This window comes from Lepisosteus oculatus, chromosome 28 (assembly GCF_040954835.1).
Source record: "Lepisosteus oculatus isolate fLepOcu1 chromosome 28, fLepOcu1.hap2, whole genome shotgun sequence".
Lineage (NCBI taxonomy): Eukaryota > Metazoa > Chordata > Actinopteri > Semionotiformes > Lepisosteidae > Lepisosteus > Lepisosteus oculatus.
In genome coordinates, this window is record NC_090723.1 from 200,777 (window position 1) to 218,215 (window position 17,439).

A 17,439-nucleotide genomic window follows, 5' to 3' on the forward strand; every position below is an offset into this window, starting at 1 on the left:
GTCTGCTGTCTGCGGTGGGGAATAAAAACTAAAACCTCGTACAACGTACACGTGAATAAAAACAGGCGAAAATATTCTGAACATTACCCCCATAATAGAAAACCTCGGTCATTCCTATTACATTCAACTCTTATACACGATAGTTCTTCGGATATTCGTACGGAATGCAGCGAGGATGCTGCTAGAAATGTAGCTATAAAGTATATACGCTATATAATATATATAATGTACCTATATAAAACATTACTTATATGCATTTCTAAAACAAAAGTACCCTACGTATTTAAACTGCTCGTCAGCGTGCTTTGGGTGCAAAAGAACAAGTGGCGATTAATTCCACAAAATACACAAGACAAGCGACGCCATTCGAATGCGAAACGCTCTTGATGGACAATGATGATGCCTGTTAAAGGATACAGAAATAATTGTGCCCTAAAGCTCTGGAGCTCCCTCCCCGAGGACATCAGAGAGTCTCCTTCTCTAAGCTCCTGCAAATCCAGACTCAAAACCTTCTTCTTTAGAAGAGCTTTTACTGAACGGGATCTGTTCTTTACCCCTCTGGTCCTGCTGTATCGCCCTGCGCCTCTCAGCTGGCAGCCCACTGCAGCCCAGCAGTGTGAGCCTGGCCAGTACCTGGGTGGGAGACCCCTGGGGAAGCTGAGGCTGCTGCTGGAAGAGGTGTTAGTGGGGCCAGCAGGGGGCGCTCACCCTGCGGCCTGTGTAGGTCCTAATGCCCCAGTATAGCGACGGGGACACTGTACTGTAAAAAGGCGCCATTCTTCGGATGAGACGTAAAACCAAGGTCCTGACTCTCCACGGTCATTAAAATTTAAAAACACCCGGAGTGTTTCTCAAGAAGAGTAGGGGTGTTACCCCGGTGTCCTGGCCAAATTTCCCCCTGGTCTTTACTAATCATGGCCTCCTAGTAATCCCCATCTCTGAACTGGCTTCATCAGTCTGCTCTCCTCCCCAATGAGAGCTGCTGTGTGCTGAGCGCACTGGCGCATCATCCAGGTGGGGCTGCACACTGGTGAGGGTGGAGGGGAGCCCCGTGACCCTTAAAGCGCCTTGAGTGGAGTGTCCAGAAAAGCACCATATAAGTGTAAAGGATTATTATTATTATTATTATTATTATTAACCCCATCTACTGTCTCCTCTCACTGTGTATTATGTATTATGTATTTTATTGTTGTTGTCGTTCTGTAAAGCGCTGTGAGAAGCCACCTTTAAAGGCGCTATATGAAATAAAGTTGTTTATTATTATTTAATAATGAACGGGGATCCCGCGCACCGGGGCAAGGCGCCTGAACGTGCAAACGGGATGAAACGCTGGGGGTGCACACAGCGCTGCAGACCCACGGCCACGGCCACTGGCACGAGCAGCAGAGCGAGCCGGAGCCGCGGCGCGCGGGGCGGTGCGCCAGCCCGGAGTCCTTGCGCGAGCCGGGTCACGTGGCCCCCGGATGCGGGAAAATCGGAAGGAGAGAGTGGCGCGCGGCTTGCAGCTGCAAAGGTAGTGTTGATGTTTGTCATCGCGATCGAGCAGCATGGGGTCTGATTGTTTACATATCATTCATATTTAGGAACGTTATTTGCCAGATTGTGTTGTTTCCGTCGGTATAAGGGTAAAAAGAAATGACACTGGTGAGTTATTTACGCGCCCGGTGGGACACAAGGCGAAAATGCGATCAGACCTCATTCAAAACAGTTTCCTGTCGCTGTAGAGTTCATGCTCGTTATATATTTGCTATTAAAACGTGCTCTCTGTTATAATTCTGCTATGCTTGATGTCGACTTAGCCAGCTGGGTGTCAGTCTTATGTTCATAAATATGATACAAATATTAGTTCAGGAGAAGTTTACTGCAAGTTAAAAAGAAACAGGAATTTGCTGGAGTAGAAGACGGAACAGCACGGCCCGCCAGTAAAACAATACACGTTTCGTTTTAATGGCTGAGCAGCTTTAAGGCACTTGAGAAAAACATTTTGGTTGTGAGAACCAATTACGATCCTGCCTTCATTAACCCGTTCCGTGCTGCAACTGTGTGTGCAGGACTGAAAATGGCCCGGAGTGACAGGTTTGGTTTTTTACAGCGTCGCTTTGGAGACAGAATAACCCAATTGCTCTGTATGAACACTTTCCTCCAGCTTGTTGCAGAAGTAGTCAATGGCGGCTCCGACATGCAAAGTTGAAGATGTCAAGCAAGTGGTGTCAATGATACGCAGGAACCTGGAGTGCCCTATTTGGTGAGTGGGACTGGGCCCTCCTGTGAGATCAGGGTCATTAGAGTTGGCTATAGAGTGGTCACTCAGGGCAGGGCGCCACCATTCCTGGAGAGCTGGGCTCCTTGAGGTATGTGTGGTAAATCAGCACAGCCGTTTGAAATTGAGTTGCTAAAATCTGAGCCAGAAAGTAAGCTAGAAATACATGCTGCACTCAAGTGCTCGAGTTGCCCACCTTTGACCTAAAAGCTCAGCCCTCCATTTTCAAAGCAAATGTGTTGCCCAGTGTGTTTTTTCCCTTTTGAAAACACTTCTGTGGTGACAAGGTAGAGTTGCAAACTTTATTTAAAAAAAATGTTAACAAGCCCTGCTGGAGAACTAGAACAAACCACCACAATATGCATTTCATGGCTCAGAAAACTAGATGAATGATGAACAGGCAGGAGCAGGAGGCATCCTGCTGGTAGATACAGGACCATATTAACATTCCTTGACCAATAAGGTGCACAGGCTGTGTGGAGGTTGTAGTTGGATAAGCTGCAGCACATATCTGCTCTTTACTGAAGGCTGACTCACAGGATCCCAGTGCTGGACACTGGGCTGTGCCACACCCCATAACTGTGAGCTGTCACACCAGGAATCAATCTGCTTTTTCTTTTTAAGGTCACCAGCATGTCCTTCTGCAAGTTTCTCCCTTGTAGTTGGATGGTGTACAGTGAATGTAAAAAAAATTAAAGATTATAAATGAGAGGGGCCATTCAGCCTGACAAGGTTGCTAGTATCTGTGATCAATGGTCTCTTATTTATAACCTTTCTTGGGATGTTCTCGCATCCAGACATTTCTCGAGCCAAGCTGTCAGTTTCTGCAACACAGCTGGCTAGTTCCATACACCTGCCACCCATTGTGTAAAGTGTTTCATGTTCTCACTTTAAAATGCAGTCCCGCTTATTTTTCTTATTTGTGTCTTCTGTATTTTTTCTTCTTCTGTGTCTTCACCAAGTGAAGATGATGTACAGTAGTGCATATCGATTCAGGGCCGCTATCCCTGAATATCAGAGTGGTAACTGATACACTCTCTGTGTCTGACTTTCTAAATGAGATTAATGGAAATACCAACCTGATGCAGGCTTCTATTGATTTTTAATTCCCTGTCCTCTCCTGTGCTGATTGCTATGAAATTGCTGCTTTACAAAGTCATTGCTGCACTTCCTGTCCATATTCATTTGTGAGCTTTGACTGTGCAATTTGGAAATGGACATTAGCCTGGTTTCTTTCCCAGAAATGCCTGGATAAGATCCTTAGATCAATTATCTGCTAACTGCAAAACAAGATGGGCTGAATGGTGTCTTCTTGTTTATATCCTTTCTTATGTTCTGGAGGTTGACCCATCTTTTGTACTTTCCCATTTAATAGGGTTAGTGTTAAAAGTGAGTTCTAATTGAATGCATCTTAAATTGTCACCTTGCTGCTTTTAAAAAAATTGTATGCTTGTAGACATGCCAGTTTTTCCAGAGACAAGTACAAATTACAGAGCAAAACACAGAAAAGAAATAAAACATCTCCATATTTTAAATATAATTTTCATATTTTTGTTGATTAAATGTCTCTAGTATACCTTCAACATCTCTAGTAAATAAATGTGTAAATAGCATTTATTAGATGTAGATTTTTTTCCTGTTTGGTTTCAAACAAGAAATTCATCTACCAGACCTCCCTTAAATTTCCTTAGACCACTGTTTGAAGCAGTTCTGGGTGTTAATACCAGTGTTTCTCATAGCAGTGTCATATACATGCCCTTTCATAGGTAACACAATTTGTAAATCAAGACACATTAATTCAGAATTTCTTATACTTTTATGTAAACATTGTAAGATACAACCTCCAAATGAGAGAAAAGTGCTCTAACATTCTGAAAAGAAATTACTAACGTTAAGGTCGAAAAATGGCCACAGTTCACTGTTCTGGGGATAATTTGGAAATATAACCCCCTTCTTTCTGTTTTCAGCCTGGACTTATTGAGAGACCCGGTTTCTACAAGATGTGACCACCAGTTTTGCAGGTGAGGAGCAACAGCATTTGTAGCATTTGTTTAAATAAAATATTGCCGCTTTTTATAATCTTGAATTATAACTTTTGAACTTTTTCAGTCAATTAACAGTATGCATTTGCCAGAACTAGTCTTCCTATTTTTTACTTATTATGTGGCAGACCTGCTTCAGTTGTTAATGTCATTGAACAACATTGGGTAGAATGCAGATTTCTATCTCAGTTTTCCTGAAAGGTTCAGACTTCGGTGGTAAACTAGTCCAATACTTAAAGTATTGTTGTCCCATCCAGTGTAAATATATAACATCAATCTACCGAATCCCACAGCGGTTGTGATTTGATTGGCTGTGGCAGTGTGCAGCAGAGTCACTCTGGTTCTGAGTTTATCTGGTTGTTTTGTGCAGGATGTGCATGCTGAAACACCTGAGTGGAAGCAAGAGGGCTGGGGCACAGTGCCCGCTCTGCAAGGCTGAAGTCACTAAAAGGCGAGTTGTGCTGTTTACTTAGTTCTTACAACAGTTTTACTAAAATAATGGACATGCCCATTTGCACACTTAAACACTACACCTTACTTACATCTCTGGTTTTGATGCATAACTAAAAGATCTCCAGTTTTATTCTTTATTATTTCCCTTAATTTCTTTGAAGGTGATCTTATCACATTCCATTGTATTTCCATTGTATAAATTAACCCATATTTGAAGATTAAACAATTAACTTCCAAGCCACGTTGGTTGCCGTGAATTGGAGAGAAGCTACCACCATTGAGACGCTTACTTGCTGTTTGTTTTTCTGTTTTCTGCAGAAGCTTGCAGGACAGCTCTCGTTTTAAACAGCTTGTGGAGGCCCTGCAGAGAACTATCCATGCTTTTGAGCAGGACACTGGGACGAAGTGTGAGTGGGGCTGTCTTTCCTAGGAAGTGTAGTGGAATATCACTGTCTGGGGTACAGTGACATCGTGTGGTCCTGTGTCCACAGGGCACGGTGTTTGCTGGTCTTCATGAAGCTGTAACAATCAAGTGTTGTTTGTGCTAAAATTATTGCTTTTCAATAAGCCCCTGTGATAAGTAAACCACAGCTCCACAAGGTTGTTGTAGAACTTACTTTGTTGTCAACTGAAAAATAACAAAAACACAGCGGTGATGTTGGCCCAACTTGTTTTTTTCCTGTCTTAGTTTTCACCAGCCCCAGGATATTGATTTCTGCTCCTGAAACAAAACGTTGTGAAGAATTGTGGGAAGAGAAGGGCGCTCCGCAGAGCCCGGTCGGCAGGAACAGGGCAAAGAGAGCCACTGCAAGTAAAGCTTCTAAAAGACCAGAGGGGGTATGCTCTTGCCTTCTCCCATTTCTAAATCCTCTGTAGAGATGCAAAAAGTCACAGCGTAGTTCAGCGAATGTTTGAAATGATATTTAATTTGTGGTGAAAAGGGCCTTTTCCGGGGAGCACCAAAGAAGAGACATGCGGGCCGAATCCAAGCTGTGTTGCAGAAGGTTTTATAGTCTGAGTACAGCTCATTATCAGTAAATTTGTGTTTAGAAGTGTCCGTTACATAAACAGTAGAACTATGCACAATACTTCAACACATGACCCAATGACTATTTCTGATAACCTTGCCTTTCACATATTTCTGAAATGTTGTCACATAAAGCAGTGTCAGTGTCTGTTTAAAATGCACTCAAGGCAGAGAAAGAATGGCCCCACGTCAGGCCAGGTTTCTACAGTCTTTTACCTTCTATTTCTCACACTTCCCATCCTGTCGTTTTTTACTGCTCCAATTTGGAGAAACTTCAGTCAGAAGAACGTCAAGCTAGGAACTGGACCTGCAGCTGACAGTCTTGTGTTCTCCCTTCAGGAAGGACAGCCTGCCGCTAGCCGTGGTCAGGACGTTTCTGGGACAAGTAAAAATCGGGCACAAGGGAGTCTCTTGCCATTGCAGCTCGGTAGGCAGATATTCTTTCCATCATACTCTCTTCCTTTACTTCTCTTATCATTGTGTGTAGTATTGTAAGCCTTGAAGCAAAAACAATAGTCTGTGAAATTAAATAAAAACATTGGCAAAATCTAAAGTTTAAAGTTAGCATTAAAAAGTAGTGGTTAGTGTTTCTACCCTGCAGCTCTGGGTTCCTGGACTCAGTTCTGGCATCGTCTGTGTGGAGTTTGCATGTTCCTCTCCCGTCTGCTTGGGTGCTTTCCCTGTGTTCCGATTTCCCCTCATCTCATAGAGACAGGCTAAGTGTTGTCATTAATCTTTTTAAATTTAGTGTGTTCTGTCATGGACAGTCATGGATAAGGGAACACGTGATAAAAAAGCATTTATTCTGACTGTTTATGCAGTTTGACAGTTCTCATTGGAAAACATTATGAAGTACGAATAGGAACTAAAAATGTTGTAGTAGATACTATTATGCAATTACAAGGCTTAGTAAGATTGCTTCCATTTTAAGCAACTCTTGAGAAATAGCAATATTGATAAAATTGTTTAAAGAGAAAAGTGGAGGTTGCTTGCTGAATTTGAACCCTGTTGTATCTACTGGGGTTCAAGTTGTTATATTAAATAAAAATATATCAGATATTCTCACTGATCTTTGTAGTACAGAATTGGCGATGGAGCTGTGCTATTTTTGGTCATCTTATTTAGGTGAGTAAAACTTTTGTTTTTTTATTCACAAACTATACTATCTGAGTACCTTTTCTTTCTGTTTAGACTTCTCAGAAGTGCTCTTGGAGCAGAAAAATGGATTGGGGTAAGAAAGATTGTTTAATCCTATTACTTTGGGGTGTTAATAAAAAAATGACTTTGCTTAGCTGCTGGATATTTTATGATTGCTACAGTCTTCAGCCAAATTTTATATTTTGATTTTGCTTCTCCAGTTATCATTTCCTTCACTGCAGTATTAAATAACTGCATTTCAGTCTGTTTTAATGTATTTCTGCATCTTTACAAAGTTGTACCAGTAGGTTCAGAGAGAAAATGATTAAAGTGCACAAGGTTCACAAAATCATGAGTGCAGGATCAAGTTTAACGTGCAGCTAATCAAACAGCTATGCAGGGGGATTTTATTCATCCCTTGTAGCTTCTTTGACTGAAGGCTAAGCGACAGTGCCAACTGCTGCTTTCTCTTTCCTCCATGCGCCAGCGCTCCTGACCTCGGGCTCACGGAAGCACAGGCCATCGGGACCAAGACTCGGGCCGAGTCTTCAGCCTGCGAGAGGCTGGGTGGTAGAATCACCGACAGCGAGTCCCAGCAGGAGCTTGAGGCAGCGATTTCCTCTGCTGCTGCAGGTAGGCAGTCTAGCGGAAGGGGCTCACTGTAAAGCTGGAACATACTGTATGAAACAGGAATGAGATAGCTGAGCAGATGAAGGAAAAATGACCAGTGGGCAAATACAACAATGAAAGAGAATGCTTATGATAATTAAAAATTTAGGAGATGATACTGTATGCATAAATTAGAAAGGTTTTCTCTTTTATAGTGCAAGAAAAATAAGAAGTTTTGCTAAAAAAGTGTATTTAGTATTTTCTTTGATTAAAGTATGACTTTTCCTGAACTCTTTCTGGAATGGTGAAAACCAGTAACAGTTTTTAATTGTTTAAAAAATGAGATTTTTTAAAATGACCAAGTTGTTTTCAACATTTTTTATTTCAAAGTTTCAAAAGATGTTTTCAAATAAAACTGTGTTTTATTCTGTTTTCCAACTAAAGAGGGTTTTGCAAAACTTATGGATCTGGATGATTCTTCTTACTTTGCGAACTCTGGGACGGCAGTAGCTGGCTCCTCCGAGCCAACAACTCAAGACCGGGAGAGGAGTGCTGCAGACGTGACTGACCCAGTGATCCCGGTCCGTCTGCACATGGGTAATAACCGGGACCTCACCTCCTCACGGGAAGAGGAAGAGCATAGTTTCGTTTCTGCCAGCAAAGATGTGAAGGATAGTGAACACCTAGCCAGCAGAAAGAAGAATTATCTGTCTTCTAATGACCAGGACCCTTCAGGTGAAAATAAAACCTTTGACGTGAGTGAAAAAAGTAAGACTAACAACAAAGACAACAGTCTACAAAGTGCAGAGAATTTAAAAGCGTCCGATTTTGCCCAGGTCTCTTCCAATAAGATCTTGGAAAAGAGACGGAAGACCAGTGTCCAGAAGGTCATGGATTGGCTCTCCAGGATCGATGAAAAGGCTTGTTTTCCAGAAGAGGAGAACAGACCTGCTGAGACACCCTCTGATGCAGATTCTCTTTTAGAAGAGGTAAAGAGTAATGAGTCTGATGGGGATTCCTCAGCTACTGAGAAATGTGATGAGCTGGTCCAGGAGTGTGTTGAGAGTCTTAAAAAGACTGATCGCAGGAGCACCCTAGAAGATCAGGTCTTTGGGGTTGTCTACAAGAGAGCGCGGAGAACCAGTGCTCAGCTGAACAAGAGCTTTTCGTCTGACAGGAAAGGTGTGGAAGTGTTTTCTTCAAGCTCAAGCAAAGAGCATCAGGCCAACAAGAAAGTGTGTAAGAGAAAGTCCAATGAGCTGACACCAGCTGACTTCATAAAGAGGCCTTCCCCCGTGGCTGAAACGAGCGACGCCACATCCCAGCCTGCAAGAAGCGATGCAGGGGGCCGTGTTCGAAGTGAGAGTCTACATGTGCTTGTCTCAGATGGAAATCAGCCAGAGATAGAACAAAGACCCTCACCCTCTCAGAGAACTGCCAGGGCTGAAACAACACAGGCAGGAGGTTCCTGGAAGGATGAGGAAGAGGATTTGCAGCCAGACCGTCAGGAGAGGAAAGGAAAGAAAAGCAAACCCAATACAAAGGATAACAGGAAGAGGAATGCACTGACTAGAAAGAAGGCCATCAAGGCAGCAAAACCCCTAGACCTAGTCAGCTGCCAGCAAAACAATACTGGTCAAGATGCAGACAGTGCTGGCCCATGGAAACCTACCATTAATGAGACGGAAGCACAGATTGAGAGCTACCCAAGCAGTGAGGAACCTGCAGGTAGAGCTGGAGAGCCCCATGCTACACGAAGAAGCAGAAGACTCCAGCTTTTAACAGAAAAGGTTCGGTGTACTGGCAGAAGGCTCAGAACTGAAGACTCTGAGTTGGAAAGGGATCCCCAAGCTCCTGATCAGTCTGAAAACGGTCAGTGTTTGCTCACATCAGATCAAGCTGGAATGCTGACTTGTAAGGGAGTTGAGCAGCTGTGTGAAAGTAGTGAAAAAGAGAATGAGACAACAGAAGTTTTGAAAGTATCAGAAGGTTATGAGGACATTCAGCAACAAAGCGGGCATATTGTGGTTGAGAGTTCTCTGGTTTCCATCATCCGCAATGCAGAATCTCCTTGCAACTCCAATAAAGCATTCAAAGGTGACCAATTAGTTCCATCCGCTCTTGATATCTCAGAAGGACCGGACACAGGATCTGATGTGGCTGTGATGGACGAGTTACTTCCAGGGGAACTGACGGAAGGAAAAAATGACAGTGAACTGGAGACTGAACAGATTCTGAAAACATTCAAGATATCGAAAAGAAGGTCCTTTAACTTGCTGCCAAGTCCTGAGTACCCATCCCAGGAGAGCGAGTTTTGTGACAATAAAGCATCAGAAAAAAATGAAAATCCAGAAGAAGAAAAAGGACAAGTAAATGTAGCAGTTGAGAGGACCAGTCTGCAGTCTGAGAAAGAACTGGATTCATCTTGTGTGAAAGAGCCAGCAGAGACACCTGGGACAAACTTGGAACAGCCAGAAAAACCTGAGACTTTAAGGAATGAGCAATACTCTGCATCCAGACATGTTGAAACTGAGAACTCTGGCTGTACTGATATAATTCCACCAACAAAACCTGCCTCCCCCAGGCCAGTGTCTTTTGACAGTTGCAGAAATGTTGACATAAAATCTGGTCAGACCCTTTTTGCTGATGTTTCTGAAGCTGACAAGATCAGTGACGGCTCCACTTCCACCTTCTCGTCGATTTGCACGGACAGTCAGAGACCCAGAGACAGGAATGGCAGGCGGAAGAAGACAAAGATGGATGAGTCTACTCTGGGTAGTGTGAGAGGAAGGAAGAAAAATTTGAATCTTAGTTCGATACATTTTTCACAGGTCCCACCTAACACGGAGCAGCTCGTCTGTGCTTCACTTCTGAACAGGCAAATTCCCATTGACGGTTTACCCCAGGAAAATGAGTCATTAGTGGAAAACTGTAAAGTAAAGAGTACAATGAAAGAAAGCTTTGTGGGCAACGGAGAACAAAGTGACTTTGTGCAAAGTTTTCCACTTGCAAGGAAGGAACTTTCCACTGGGCCAAACATCTCGCAGGAGTCATCTATGACCCCTGATGGCCTTTTGCCCTTACGAGCTGTTGCTAGTGACAGAGCAGACAATGAAGAGCAGTGTCTACCAGGTGAAGGCAAAGAGCAGCTGAGCCAGTGGTCACTGAATTCCAACCCAAGGAAGAGAATGAGGGCCCGAATGCTGGAGTCATCAGACTCAGACTCAAATACTGAGGAAGATCTTCCATCCCTTGCAGAGCTACTTGGGCCAAAGCAGCCAGCTACTAACCCTCAAGAAGACTCTAACCAATGGAATCCCCTTCAGAATCGTGACCTCGAAGCCTCTCCTTCTAGTACTGTTGAGTCATCTGTGGTTTTACCTGTTCAGCAGAGCGTTCCTGCAAGTCAGGGCTCTGTAGATCTATTTTCAACTCAGTCTGACAGTCCCAGCCATCGCATAGAGCAGATAGACCTGGTAGAAACCGAGGTTCCTAGTCACAGCAGCCAGGGCCAGATGGAGCTGCCCGATAGGAACCGCGTAGAAGAGTGTGGCAAGCAGAGCAGTGTGGAAGACGAAGGCGATTTAGAGATGAAGACAGGTAATGAGGATTCTTCTTTTGGAAACAGTTGAATGAATCTCTTAGCAGCTGACTGACTCTCGTGTTTTATTGACGCTGTCGCACTGTTTTTGTTGTTCTGAATGAGCAGGTGAGCCCCTGGGTTGCTTGCATGGAGGCAGCCACACTGGAGAGTTGCCACAGTCTTCTCAGAGTGAAATCCTCACCACCCAGGTATGTAATGCTTCACTGTGGAACACAATGCATTGTGACACATTGTGAAAGGGGGGATTATTATTATTGTGTCCCCTGATCTTGTCAGATCCCAGAAACTAAATAGAGCAGTGCCTGGTCAGTACTAGAATGGGAAACCTCCAAGGAAAACCTGGTTGCTTTTTGTAAGTGGCATTGGGGGTCCAGTTGTGCTCTTCCACCAAGAGCAGAATGGATTTCCTATCAACAGTGCCTGACTGCAGTGACCAGGGGCAGTGAGCTGTAGGAGGTCTCGATCTCTGGTACTTTAGTAGGGTCTTTGAAGATCCATTGGCTGCTGAAGGGGCAGGAGGCAGAACCCTGGTGTTACGGATAGATTCTGCCTTGGTTTTGCATGATCTGGGCTCGGAAACCTGCTCCTCAGCTGAACTGGTAAAGTAGTCTCAGACTTCTCCACATCATGAGTCTGTGCAGCATGACTGTTTGACTGGTGCATGTCAGGTGTTGGAGCAAGTGGGTCCCTTCCTGTAAGTTCTTTGAGATTATTTTTTGGCAGTTAAAAGTATTAAGTATAATTGAATATTGTTGTTAATATTGCAGTGACTCTCAATCAGCAGTGAAAGACAAGGGGTAAGTGAAAATTCTGGGGCAGCTTCTCCAAGTTGAACTGGACATAACATTCTAGATAAATTCATAATATTATTTTAACTCACTTGACAGATTTAAACATTTTGTAAGAAGTTTGCTTATATGTATAGAGAGGCATTAAGAACCCAACATAAGAGTACCGGACCTAATTACTTTTATAATATTAAATCCTCTCAGTATACAAGTAATTCTAAGCACACAGTAAATGCAAAATGACAAATAGTAGCAGACATATATCAATTGCCAGCATTTTTGAATGTCTGATAATGGCAGAACATGGTTTGTTAAGCTGTAGCTATTTGTCATGATTTTTCCAGGTTTATTGAATAATCATCCTAGCAGTGGTAGTTCACTTGTCTTAACGAGCTGATTGTTGCATATCTGTAAATTGATGTATACTGTACACTTCTGAGACAGCATGGTTTTTGGCAATAGGTGAGATTGCATTGTTTTCTCTCTTATTCCTCACAGTAGATTTAAACATGCCCTGTCAGGTTATTGATGTACATGCTTCTGATGTGACAGGAGTAGGAGTCAGGTTGGACCATTAGCAACGCTGGTCTGTACAGGAGGCAGAAAGCTAATATTTCTCTTGTCTCTGCAGTCTTTAGAAGGCAGTGCAGTGTTGCACCATTGCCACCAGATGGCAGGTGTCACTCACTAACCTCAGGCGCTGTCCCATGTGTGGTGACAAATGCTTAATACAGTTAAAAATGTGGTTATCAGCATCTTTTAAATTGCAATTCATTATGGGTGATATTTTGTGAGATGAAAACTAGCCAGGTAGATAATTTGCATTCTCTCAGCAATTTATCTTCATTCATTTTATGTTCTTTTAGAGAAAATAAATGAACTGTTAAAAGAGAGTTAGGAGAGGTAGAGGGTTTGACTTATGTGGGGTTTCCAATAAATGCACTTAATCCTTTTTAAATATCTTAATTACAAAGCATGATCTTCACAACAGTAGAAGTAAGACTTCATCGTGCCATGGTGGTGGCCATCTCATGGTTTACAAGCAACCCGGTCTTGATTATAACCCATTTCCAGGATCTGGATGCCTCTCATGTTACTGTGAAATTGTGCGTTAGATATCAAATTTTGCTTTGCTGGTAGAATTGCAGGCTGGGGCAGTGGCTATTTGCACTGCTGCCTCAGCAGTTGGGTCGTGGGTTCAGTTCTGAGCAGAGACACCTACTGTGTGGAGTTTCCACGCTCTCCCTGCATTTTCTGTGGGTTTTCTCCTCCTGGTCTGCAAAATCCCAAGCCATGCTGGCTGGATTAAGTGGTGTTTTGTATTCCCTGGGTGGGTGTGCATGCTCATGCCCTGCGATGAACTGGCATCCCATCCACAGTGAATGAGCCTCTGTAGCAGTGGCTCCCTGCCACTGTCCTGGAGGATCACCTTGTCTGCTGTTTTTTGTCCCAGCTGAGCTGTACTGTACATCTGCAATGCCACTCAATAACTGACCAGTGTGCTTTCTCGCTTAGGCCTTTATTAAGCTTGTTCCCTCAGTCAGTCCTGAGTGTCAAAACTACCTTACATCTTCAGTCCACAGTCTCTCCTCATTTCTTGTCATTAACATCTATAAAATAGCACTGTCCTATATCACTGGAACAGCTCTCAGTTGGTTGATCCACTGATGGTGAACAGATACAGGTGGGAGTGACGCTTTATCAGACGTGCCTGCAGTGATTTTTTTTCCTTCTGCTGAGGACCTGTTGGTTTCATTCCAAGAAACACACCTGAATGAGGGGCAATTATGAAACTCGGCAATTGGTACCCGTTACAAATCCCATTTGACTTTTAGAGCTAAAAGCAAATTTACAAATAAGCCTCAAATAGAAAATTCAGATCGATTAGCCTGTGATTAAGAGCTCAGCGGACGCAAAACCCAGAACACAATGTTCCTTCAAGACAAGGGTTGGGAACCGCTGTTCTGTAGGACAAAGGGACTCTGGATGACGGATGGATGGTGGAATTGCTACAAGGATTCATTCTTGGCATTAACAGTTTTTTTTTTCTTTTTTTAAGGATATGCTAGGTGGAGCCTGTCTCATGTACTGTGGTCAGCCAATAGAAACCACGTCGTAAACAGACTTAATGAGTCAGACCTACTGCGCTGTCAGAGCTTGTTAGCTGAGCCCAGTTCAGATTCCCCTTTAGTAGCCTGTTTCCCTGTGTAGGCGTGCTTCTGACTGCAGTGCCTTCTTTTGTCAGTAGTTTTAACATTAAGAAGCAGTAGTTAGAAGACATTACTGGTATCACAGACTTGGTTTCAGTTACATTTCCGCTGAGTTTTGTACTTATATATAAGGATTACACCGATTCCTTTTAGGTGGTTCTTGTTTTTTAATTGCTGGATAGAGGTGTGAAATGTGGTCATTTAACTCACACATGTGATTTCAGCTTTTAATGATGATAAACATTGTCTCAGTGGTTTCTCTTCCACTTTTGGAATTAGATTGATCACTGTTTATGCACTTTGACTAATGGTATACTATAATTGATTTTTGGGGAAAAAAGCCATGCCTTGTAGCTCTTTCATGAAATCTAAAATGCTAAGTATCACTTTCTTAGTGATCAGACTGTTCTTCCTCGAGTGGGGCTCTACGCAGACCGTGGCCTTTGGTCAGAGAAAGCAAGGGGGAGCAGGGTTTACTGGGGAGAACCAGTATTTAGTCCTGAGAAGGACTTTTGGTTCAAACCAAAAAGCAAATAATAGTTGTTTATTATAATTATTTGTTACACTTGTACAGCTCTTTTCTGGAAAAGTGTTTTACAACCTGCACGACCAGTCAGCCGGCCCCCGCCCCAGGCTGTGACCTGCTGACGTAGCCAGTTTTCTCCATCTCATAAATCCATCAATGGGCTAACCGAAAGGATGACTTGGCAGAGCCCATGTTGCAGAGCTGTATTGATTAACATCGGCAGGAGATCTCAGCAGTGCGGGAAGCGCAACACGTGTGCGAAGTCGCCCAGAGAGCCGGACGAGCCGCAAACAGTGATGCCTTATGTGTGTCGTTCTCAGCAAAAAGACACCATCCAGAAGGACCTGAGGAGGATCGAAGAGGAGATGGCTGTGCTGGAGGCAGCGCTGAAGGGTCAGGGGAGTCCAGAGGGCGGCTCATCTTCCAGGAGGCTGGCCTGTCTGCTGGGGCAGGGCGCTGAAGGAGAGCCAGGTAGGCTGGCGCTGTCATTCTGCAAGACGCAGTGGCCCAGCGGCCCAGCCAGTCCCACAGACGGCCTTTGCTCTTACTCACCTGCTGTGGGGCCTGGATTACACACAAAATAGTCACGTAACACATGCTTTGGGGACAGGACTGATAGCATAGCTGCTATTGTAGTTCTGGGCTACAGCCTTTCTGAATGTAGCTAATGCTGTAGTTTTTTTGTAATGGGAAGTTCTCTTAGCAGAGTTAATTAGCTGGGCTAAATCCAAATAATGCCATTTCATGGATCTACTATAGCTGCTTAAGTTCTAGGATACCACCTTTAAAAACCTCACTTGGTCTGTATGTTTGACTGTTGACATACCCGACGTGTTGTGTCGTGACTAGTCTGCCTTCCACTGCAGCAACTGACCTTTGCGAGACTTCTAGCTCGCTTCTCACCGCTGAAAGGCATGTTCCCCATTATCAACCGAGCCCGTCAGTGTGGGAATCTCCAATGAGTGTGACTCACATGCTAAACGTCTGGCCACTGTTAAGCCAGTCGAGCTCTCCTTGATCTCCTTGTGTTTTTCTAGCAGCTATTTCCCACAATGACCTGCTGCACCAGTATCTCAGGCTTTATTAATAAAACTTGTCAGAAAGCACATATTTGCATTTTGACCTGAAGTAATAAATGTATTCATCTTAATATCCTCACTTTCATGTTTATTATTTCTAATAGCACTTCCATACAACTTATGAAGTTCCCCTACAAACACTGTTATTCATGCAAACAGTTTGACACAGGAAAAGACTCCATCGGCTGCTTTGTGCTGGTGCCTTTAGCGCCTTTGCAAGGCTGCTGAGCAAGTCATATACAGTGATAAATGGCTTCTCTTCAATTGCAGCATCTTTCTAGCAGGATCCTGCCTAATGTGTCTCTGCAGTTGATCCACATGGACGGAAGACATATTACAAGTTGCACACAGATAGTGTGACTAAAGGCACAAGAGCTCTTGGCATTTTTGCAGCCTCTCTCATTGACTGGGGTGGAGGAATTTGAAGGAGGTGCTGTTGAAGTGGGCTGGGTGTTGAAAAACATCGGTGCATTTCGAGTGGTTGTCTACAGGCCTTACTTTTGAGGCTGTGCAGGAATGGGTAGGGCTTTTTAAAATATGCCACTGCTTTCAAATATTTGTCCATTGAACTTGGATTTGGATAATAACACCCTTTGGGTGTGCCAAGAGGCTGTGTTTTTGCCTGGTTGCATGTTGCTGTGCTGACCCATGCAGTCCCAGTTATACTGATCTATGGCATTATGTCACAGCCGAAAGTTTTGACTATGTGGCCACAGGTCTTGCATCAGCACAGTGGATTCTTTTTTCCACAAGAGCCACTGGGACAAGTGAATACAACCAAGTGTGTTTCAAGGGTATCAAATTGTTTTCTGGCTGCAGTTTCTGGTCACTATCAAAATTACTTATGAAGATGGATAGCATCTTAATATTTGTCACCTAGCAGGAATAGTGTAGGGCTCACCGAATAGTCACATACAACAAAAGCTTTCCCAGGGCACTCACAAAAAGTGTAAGTAGATAGTGAGTCCATTGTGAGCACATCTTTGTTGAAGTGGTTTCTGAGCAGTGTTCATCTGGAACCACCAGCGTAGTGCTGCATGCATTCTGTAAGCAAGTCTAATATGGATTATCTGACATGATCAATATTTAGAGCAAGAGGAATAGTCCTTTCCCAATTGTTAATCGTTCCTTGGCTGTGTTCTAAGGAATCACATACTATGTTGCATTTGGTCTTTTCACTAAGAAATAACATGTTTACATTTGTAAATCATTTATAATTGCCCTTTAGATCACATTGTTCGGGGATTCTGAGAACTACGTGAAGGTATTATTAATTGGTGTATCTCAGCCCCTTAACTACTGTACTTGTGATTAGCTCTGTGTTGACTGGGCCCATGCTGTATATTATCTTGAATCTGCTTTACAGCTGCCATAATAATCTGGAGATTTTTCAGACGAGTCAGTGATGTTTTGCTGTTGTTTGAGTCATTTTTTTAAAGGTTGTTATTAATGCAAGGAATCTGCTTTTGTTGGCACTAAGAATCTCCAATTCTACCTGTTGGCTTCAAGGAGATGTTGCTGTCTTTGCTTGTCATAATCTAACTATTTATCCTCTCCCATGTAGGTTATTAGTTTGGGTGCAGTAATGTCTGTAAATTGCTTAATCCAAGAGTTGCTTAAATATCTTTCTCAATAATTTTGAAATTTTGTCTGTATTGCACAGCTTTTGCTTTAAGTACAGTATTTTAAAAAGAAACGTGGATG

The 17,439-nt window shown here is 43.3% G+C and overlaps 1 protein-coding gene across 2 annotated transcripts in view; it reads left to right on the top strand.

Annotated features, from left to right (window-relative positions):
- The first annotated feature begins 1,375 nt into the window (after positions 1 to 1,375).
- The window catches only part of si:busm1-163l24.4 (BRCA1 DNA repair associated), a 48,601-nt gene continuing 32,537 nt past the window's right edge, over positions 1,376 to 17,439 (top strand). The window contains exons 1-12 of one of the 2 annotated variants that reach the window (XM_015361847.2): positions 1,376 to 1,513; positions 2,147 to 2,245; positions 4,228 to 4,281; positions 4,673 to 4,753; positions 5,074 to 5,162; positions 5,444 to 5,592; positions 6,122 to 6,209; positions 6,974 to 7,013; positions 7,407 to 7,552; positions 7,973 to 11,128; positions 11,238 to 11,320; positions 14,977 to 15,127. In XM_015361847.2, coding sequence (XP_015217333.1) covers positions 2,166 to 2,245; positions 4,228 to 4,281; positions 4,673 to 4,753; positions 5,074 to 5,162; positions 5,444 to 5,592; positions 6,122 to 6,209; positions 6,974 to 7,013; positions 7,407 to 7,552; positions 7,973 to 11,128; positions 11,238 to 11,320; positions 14,977 to 15,127 — 4,117 coding nt within the window. In that variant the 5' untranslated portion in view covers positions 1,376 to 1,513; positions 2,147 to 2,165. The other variant, XM_015361848.2, reaches the window with a different exon arrangement.